The sequence below is a fragment of the Anguilla rostrata genome, chromosome 4 (assembly GCF_018555375.3).
Source record: "Anguilla rostrata isolate EN2019 chromosome 4, ASM1855537v3, whole genome shotgun sequence".
In the NCBI taxonomy this organism is placed as follows: Eukaryota; Metazoa; Chordata; class Actinopteri; order Anguilliformes; family Anguillidae; genus Anguilla; species Anguilla rostrata.
Window position 1 is genome coordinate 29,789,334 of NC_057936.1, and position 8,706 is coordinate 29,798,039.

Consider the following 8,706-nt stretch of genomic DNA (forward strand, 5'->3'; position numbering starts at 1 on the left):
ATATGATTTTCAGAAGAGATATGCTTTTCAGAAACATACAAAATGTTTGTTTGTATGCTCACACCTGCATGCACGCACGCATTCATGCACACACACACACACACACACACACACACACACTATTTATCACTGCCAGACTCATACCACTTGACTTTTTATTTTTTATTATTCTCATTATTTGTACTTAGGCTTGTCTAGTGTATTTGGTTGCCTCAATTGCTCCACTGGATCTGGTATTTACTGTGTAATCTGTGGTCTGTTTGTATATTCTGTGAAGGAAATGATAAGCAACTATAATTGCTAATAAAATGTTAGTTTGTTCTCAGAGAATTATCCCCAATCTTAGCTGTAATGTAAATTGGTATTAAAACAGTCAATTCACTTCCTCTACTTGTAGAGGTCATACAATTTGGAACTGTGTGTATGATATCTTCTACTAATTAATATTATAAACAAGCACAAACATACAGCAACTGTTCATTGTACATCTATGTGCTACAGAACAATACAATTATGATCAAAAATACATTTTGGAGACATGCAGTATTTGTTTTTTATAGATGAAAATAAAGGTTTACCATATATTGGATCATTGGTATGTTGTTTGATCAGATTTTTGATCAGATTTTCTAAAAAAAAATAGATATGAATATTAAAACCCATCAATGCTGCATATTTGTGAAATATATCGAAAACCTGCCAGTCTTTGTATTTTCTTTTTTTAAATAACAGGCAAATAAAGTGCCTCATTATTACAAGAAAGCAGTTTCTTTTTTGTAATAATTATACTTTTCTGTTTTTAAAGTACTTTACCTCACAGAATCATGTAAAGCTATTTCCTGTTATGAGTGCGATGATGTCATCCCTCCATGTGACTAAGCTCTAACTGGAAGCACATGGCACCAGGAATAACATTTAGAAAACAATTAAGATGATCCCTATTTAATAACATCTACTAGGCACAGATAATGAAAAGGAGTCGTCACAGAAACAGTCCTGCGGTTATGACACGCTTGCCCCAGTGACCTCTCCAACTGGATCTATTTCTGGATCGGGATGTCATCTGTTCCCGTTCCTCCAGAAATCACTAAAAAAAAGTACCTAGACTTCACACGGATGAAATAATGCGTTTCTGAGATAATTGTGTAGCTGCCTCAAACTAAATGATATATCTGAACTAATTCTCTACTAGCAAGCTCTTTTGAAAGGTTTCTCAATACAAAATTGTCTCCTACATCGTTAAATCAATTTTAAAATGTGTCATATACGCTCCACTGAGAGTAAGACTGAGACCATGGTGGTTTTTTAGTTTTTTTGTACTTCTATCAGCCCCCCACCCCCCCCCCCCAAAAAAAAGACACAACCACACATGCACACATGCACTTCCTTTACTTCATACACAAGCACTGCTCCCTGAATTCAGATATCTATCTGCAAACTTAAATTGCAAATGTCAGTGCCTAGAAATCTCAAACAAATTCTGTCAAAATCAAACAGTTTTTCAATATTTGATTTTATGTGCATAATTAAATTATGTGTTTCTTTTTATGTCAATGGATGACAATAAAAAATCAGCCAATCATTCATATTGTGGTAAGGACATCGGAAACAATAAAACAAAACAGATCTTGTTGTTCATATTTTATTATGTATAGCTTCTGTAATATCAGACAAAATCTTTAAGGAATTAGGAATTCATGCTGAAACAAACCACAAAAGAAAATTCAATTCACATATCATTGTCGTACCATTGAATATCATTCTTTGTGATATGGAAGGTTAAAAAAAGAAACCATAATAACTTAAAAAACATCAACAATATATACATCTGCATGCAAAATGTAAAGTATCTAGGGCTGAAGAGTGGCTCATGTTATTAAGGTGTTGTTCTAGAGCATGGATGGGCTGCATAGTCCCGGATCAAAGCCTGAGGGTGGCAGAGCAATGCATAATCAGCAGTAGCTCAACCCAGGGCTAGGGAAGGTTCAGTCAGAGGGAATCCACGTCTCATCACTCTCTATTGACCCCCACTGGTTGTTTGGGGACCCACAGTCTGCATTTAAAATCTGTGCATGAAGTCTCTTCCTCCAACTCATATCTGTGCAAGCCTGGTTTGTCAGCTGTGGTGTGAAAAGAAGCAGCTGGTGACATCACTTACTTCAGAGATGAGTGTGTGCCTGTGTATACTCTCCTGCATCGGCTGAGGAGATTACAGCATGAAAAAATGGGTGGGGAAGCATTTTCAGAAACAAATAAAATTATGTATGACGTACATTCCCTCAAATCTGAAAATTAATAGTTCATGACAGAGAGGGTTATGTGATTATATGCACTGACCAATGACAAATAGAGTACTTTTTAGAAAAAGTGATTGCATTCCACTCTCTGAAGTTTACTTCTTTATTTTTCTATTTGGTAACATACACGGTGTGAGCTCAAGCCCTGTCTATCCTGAATAACGGTAGAACTTAAGGAACTTGTGAAATATGATAAATAGTTCCACCCTCATCATGATCCTTTGGTAGTTGAAGCACATAAGTGCATGTTAGTAATGCTTTTATATATTTGTCATAAATTATAGCTGTGCAAGAGTTGGTCTTATTAAGGAAATGAGGTACAGGGATGCATACAAAAAAGTGTTAATATATTTGGAACAAACAACCGAACATTCATATAAAATGCGTTATTGTAGTGCTTGTATGGAGGTGAATTTGGTGTAGAGCCCAGATTCAGAGGTTTGGGTTGATCTAATAAACATATGTATTTTCCATGAGGAAGTGTAAACATGATATACTTTCTGTATAGAATATTCTGCATGTAGAGGGCATGTTAATATTATTATTCTTTACATCTTTGGGATTGAACACGTTAAACGTTTGCTCAGTAACTTTATCTCTGACTGAGCATTTAATGTGGACTAAGGGAATGGCTATGGTCTGACTGAGCAATGGGAATGACTGAGACAACAAAAAAAATATTACATGTAAAGGCAAAAAGGAAAATGCATGGAAAACGCATTTCCATGAATCTGATTCTCTGGGTCTTATGGGATTTGCCTTTCTGGACACAGTGCTACTGTAGAAATCTACATGCTGCAAGCAGCCACGGAAGCCTGCTTTGAAATGACTCCTGAAATGAAGTGAAATGAAAATGTAAGCCATTGTTTTTTAATTTGAGTGAAGATATGGCTCTCCTACGTGTTGGTCATTCTGCAGGCCTGACGCTGACGTTACTGCATGGCAATCATCCAGATAGGCACCATCTGTTCAGGAAAGCCCTCCTGCTTCTCCACTCCTATGATGTCTAGACCAGCTTTGGTGATGATGCATTTCATAATGTCCAAGTGTCTGATGATGCTGCTGTCAACAGGGTCCAGCTTGCAGCCTTGCCTGGCCATGTTGTCCTTGATGATGATGACTCCATTTGGCTTCAGGCTGGCTTTGGCCCTGATCAGGAACTCCATCAGGTCCTTGTCAGTCAGGTAACCTAGAGTACCGCACAAACAAATGTGAATATTCAGACCAAAGTGAACACCTGATGACTTTAATACAGTGATTCCTAACCTCAGGCCTGGAGTACCCCTGTGTATTTCGGTTTTCTGTTCCAACCATAATTGCAATACCAAAATTTTAACAAGTTGTTAATTTTTCTTAATTAGTAGCTTTTCGGGTTTAGAGGGATTATTTACCCACTTAAGCCACAATATGTGAAAAATAGCCCTGAACAATAAAATTTCCAAATTCATTTTTATGCTTATTGTGCAATATTGCAAACAATTTCATAAAAGAGGTAACAAACTTTTTTGGACCAACTGAAAGACTGAGGTTAATTAACACAATGTAGGTGTGGCTCGTTATCATTTGCTTTGTCTTTGAATTCTTCATTATCTTGGAGATGGTTAGTTTTAGAGGCCAGGTGTCCACACTTCGACCAGTTAGAAGCCTATTGATTCGCCTCAGTCTTTAATTTAATTATAAATAATTGACCTTTTTATATAATTGTTTGCAATGCGGCACAATACAAATGGAGATTTTGAGTGGCATGCATTGCTTTTTCTGATATAATGTGGTTGAAGAGGGTAAATATTCCATCTAAACAAGAAAAGCACCTAATTAAGGAAAATGAACAACTTGTTAAAATTCTGGAAGTGCAATTGTGGTTGGAATGAAAACCAGCTTACACAGGGGTACACCAGGTTGGGAACCACTGATCTAATAGACAAGGCCAACAGTAAAGAAATATCAGTATTTAAATTCAATTAATTAATATTTGTGCACTCCAGGGAGTTTCAAAAATAACCTCTCCTTCCGCACACATGTACAGCCTTCTGTGAAGTGGTGAAAATAGTTGTGCTAAGTTGAGCCCATAGATAACTTTAAATGTATTCAATCACAGTCCACTAAGCTGTGAAAATAATATGATATACTGCACCCACCAGATATTCTTGATCTCCCTGTCTCTCTCTTTCTCACTCTCTCTCTTCCCCCCCCCCCCCTCTCTCAAACACACCCACACACAACACACTAAAAATGTAACTCACATGCAACCCATTGCATCCAGATCACATCGTATTTCTTCACTTGGGGTGTCAACTCTTGCAGGCTGTAACAGTAATATACATCAATGCGCTCATTATCACTGCCCAGGTAACTCTCGTGCGCATGGAGCAGGAACTCCTCCATCATGTCAGCCATGTCCATGGTCTCAAACACGGGCAAGAGGACGTTCTTGGTGACCCTTCCGATCCCGGAGCCGCAGTCCAGGGCACGCTGCGTTCCAGCCTTTCCAGGGCCCTGTCACAGAGAGGAGATTGTGACCACCTGCCTGTTACCATGGCACCTCAGCTCCTCTCCACCTGTCTCCCCCTACAGTCAATGGGGCTCATCAGATATGCTGTGAAAGACTGGTAAGGAACTACATACTTCCCATGTTTTATTTTCAGCAATGTCCTCCCGATCATTTTGTCAATATCCAGCCGGGTTAACATTGTGTCTCAGTTTTTATAATGTGAAGAACATGTCAAGGCCACAAGTTGTTATTTTAGAATGACCTAAAGTGATTGTATGTGATTTTCAGCTATGGCCTTTGTCCGTGCTGTTTCTCTGTTGAATTGTGCTACAAGCACATCAGTGGATCAATCAAGACCTTTCACAACATGCAAGGATAAAAGTCAAGAAAAACAGCCAAAACTAATTTACTAACAAAATGAATGGTTTGTCTACACTGAGAAATTATTAAATAGTTCCAATAACTTTCTGTAGTACAAATATCCAGCTTGTAACACCAAAAGTGTTATGTCTTTCTTTTTCACTGCACCAGAACAGTGATGGCATGGCAGAAGTAGCAACCCACTCAGTTATGGTGTACAGTAATTTGAGCATTTGTCCAGAACTTAACTATGAAAACATAACTATCACTCTGAAAATCAGACAGATGTTCCAGGCAGAAGTGCAGGATCAGTAGTTTGTATTTCTACTCCCCTTTAACATATACATGTCCTCTACTGAATGTCCTACTCCACACAATAATAAAGAATATGAGTGTAATTCACATATAAGAGTATAGCAGAGAATATCATAGAGCTGGGTTTTATCTGCATTTGCTTCCTTTAACTAACTTAAATCCCTATTGGCCATGATAAGAAAAGAGGTCAGGAAGCATACCAGAGAAGGCACTATAAATAGCATGTCTCTATGGCACACACTGGATGCATATATCGTTACAACTGTATACACTGACACACACGCACACACAAGCACAGGCATGTACATGCACATATAAGTGCACACATTCTGAGAGTGCTGGCCTTGACATTCCTCTGAGGATGTTTACCTGAATATCTGCTGTCAGCACACTAACTTTAATCTCTGGAGGGTTATTGAATATGGAGCAGGTGTGAACGCACAGCTTTTTATTTAATAATCTATAATTCAAGAATGCCAATTAAATGACATGCTGAACCAGGCTTATTCACGAATGAAATGCAGTAAGTCAGGACAGCGTGATGTTCAGTACAATATATAATTTTGCGCTTATTCATACGTACATGTTACTGTACCACTATTCAGATAAAATGACAATACTGCTTTTGATAACAGAAACTTACCCCAACAAACTTTTTCAGGAACTGCCTGGAGCCCTCAAGGTCGATAGGGGAGAGTTCTATAAAATCTCCCATCATCCCCTCCTCCGAGGGTTCGACGTCTTTGTAGAAGTCTTGCGCCCGGGCATAGAATTGCTTCTCTCCATCAATGTACTCACAGGTAACGGGATAAAGTTTCACTGTTGTACAATGAACACAAAATCAAAAGGGCAAGAGGGCAAAAGGGTGAATACACTGAAGCTGGAGTCATTTAAGAAGCTACAATCTATCTGTTGGGATAATACAACCAGAAATTTAATTTCAGGGTACAGTACCAAGAATAAAAGCTGATTTGCAGTGGTGGTCCGAGGTAAACTGGACATAACTAAATCAAACTCAGTCTTTTCATTTTAAACATTCATTTTGTAACGGTATTTTGGCCAGAGTTAAACTATATATATATATATATTTAATTATTCTGCATTCACAGTTTTTGAATTGAAGTGTGCCCCACAGTCTAAACTTAAATGCGTTATTTTCTCAGCAGAAATCCCTATCCAGGGTGACTTTTTTTTCCATTTTTACACCTTTGCATTTTCTTACATTATTCTAATTAATTTTTTCTCAAAGGAAAAATGCCCCACTTATACATGAATCCCACAATGTGGTTACAAACCAAATTCTCTAACCCCTGTTTTACACTGTCACATGATATCTGACCTTAATGTGTTTTGGGTTAAGCATTTTATTATGTCATTGCATGGAAGCATGTGTTTTTTTAAATTAGAGCCCCAGACATATACACTCCCACTTATGATAATAAAGTCTAAATCCAGGAGATTCACCGATGCCACACTACACAAGACTCTTTGGGGTAAGATGACCAGCAGGAGGAAGACGCTTTAAAGGGGTGACGGAACGTGCCAATCTCAAAATTTACGACGTTGTCATGTAGCTTTACTTTGCTCATTACAATGTGAGACTTGCACACAGTTGGAAACTGTCCCCGAAGACGGACCGCGCCGACAATTCAGACACTGGACTGAGCTGTGTTCTACCGAAGTGCGTGTAAATAAGTCCTACAATGTGTCACCTCTCCCATTATAAATGAGCCAAGCCCAACAGATCAGCAGGGAGGAAGCTTGAGAAGCCGAAGGGATGACAGACGTGGTCATGAGAATGTATTCTGATATGCATACATTCCTGTGACTCTGAAGTGGAACTTCTAGAAGCAGGATAAGCATAGCAAAACCATGCCTATGATACATGCATAGAACTGCAGGATATTTTATCTCCCACTTCTACATTTCACCCCGGGGTTATGTTTTCAGTCATTTTTCTCAGGATGGATATGTCTGTCAAATTAACAAACAGACAAATAAATGAGTTAATAATAAGTCAATATTTTTTCATTCATGCTGTACATGTCCTTGCAGTATGCATCCCCATAACATATTAAGGGCATGTATTTCAGGGGTGTGACACAACTTTGAATCTGTTACCTGACTAGTAACAAAATGCTATACACTAAGGTAATAGAACCAAATTATTGGAGAAATACCACTTTCCTTATAAAATAAATAATGTATTTTACATTCCATCTTTAGCTAAACCTTTTTGTTTTAAGTGGACGCTGTATGTGGGGTAATGATTTTGTGAATATTATCTGGGCTAAGATGTTAAACAGCATGTTTGAGAGTAACACAAAATATGATTAGAAAATGATTGTTTCTGGCTAGATTATTTTCCTCTCTTAAATGTTAGTGCCATTAAGTGTTCATGCAAGTTACTTTTGCAATTTTCCCTGACCGTTTATTAAGTTAATAAATAAATGCTGTAAAGTAATATTTGTATGAACATCTAATATACTGTACACTTTTTGGTACTAAATTCAGTTAGTTTCGAATGAATAAAGAATTAGCAATATTTCTTTTGCAACCTTTCTTAAAAACTGTTGGTGGTCGCGCAGCCTGACTCTTTAAACATCTTACAATATACAAATAAATGCCACTGAGATGACCTGCTGACAACTCGCAGCATGCCCATGGGCTGTACTGTGCATACAGGCGACATCTCATGCAGGGGTTCCCTTCTCCGCTCTTACCCAGGGGAATCTGTTCCAGAAGATACAGGTAACTGGCAAAAAACTCATTCCTGAGAGTGTTGTGAAGGACAAAAGACATGCTGTGCTTGCAGAGGTCATTGTCCGTGGTCTTCCAGCGCCTGCGGAAGGCTTGGTGAGCTCCTCTGTACTCCATGCTAGCTGTGCGGTTCAGAGAGCCAAAGCTGTGGTGCGTCTGTGTGTCCGCGTGCGAGTGTGCGACTGTGTGTGAGTGTGTGCTCCAGTGACACTGGCCAGGGCGCTGTCACTGCTATATCTGCAGGACTTTGGCACCGTCATTGTAACTGATCAGAAGCGAGCCCTTTCTTGGGAAGTGCTGAAACCTTCCGCGGCTTGAAGGGTCGGCTGCTTAGTGAGGAGCAACACTATCTTCGCTGCACAGTTGCTCTCTCACCGCTCAAATAGACAGGCTAAATGAATTCCATACTTCTGACCCACAAATACCAGGACACATAGAGGGACATACATTAACTCAAAAAGCTGACAGGAAATTCACCTATCA

General features: G+C 38.8%; 1 protein-coding gene across 1 annotated transcript; it reads right to left on the reverse strand.

The window, feature by feature from the left end:
- Positions 1-1,628: 1,628 nt before the first annotated feature.
- Positions 1,629-8,538, reverse strand: ntmt2 (N-terminal Xaa-Pro-Lys N-methyltransferase). Its single transcript, XM_064332105.1, has 4 exons — positions 8,187-8,538; positions 6,107-6,282; positions 4,541-4,793; positions 1,629-3,486 (listed from the first exon to the last, which is right to left on the reverse strand). The coding sequence occupies exons 1-4, from the start codon at positions 8,338-8,340 to the stop codon at positions 3,230-3,232; spliced, it is 840 nt and encodes a 279-aa protein (XP_064188175.1). The 5' UTR covers positions 8,341-8,538; the 3' UTR covers positions 1,629-3,229.
- Positions 8,539-8,706: the final 168 nt, after the last annotated feature.

What these genes read in the sequence shown, in the direction of transcription:
- ntmt2 (XM_064332105.1), bottom strand. Translation starts at nt 8,340, where the DNA reads ATGGAGTACAGAGGAGCTCACCAAGCCTTCCGCAGGCGCTGGAAGACC. An exon ending in TCTGGAACAGATTCCCCTGG is followed by an intron (nt 6,283 to 8,186) that starts GTAAGAGCGGAG and finishes ATTGTACAACAG; the next exon opens with TGAAACTTTATCCCGTTACC. An exon ending in TCCTGAAAAAGTTTGTTGGG is followed by an intron (nt 4,794 to 6,106) that starts GTAAGTTTCTGT and finishes TCTCTGTGACAG; the next exon opens with GGCCCTGGAAAGGCTGGAAC.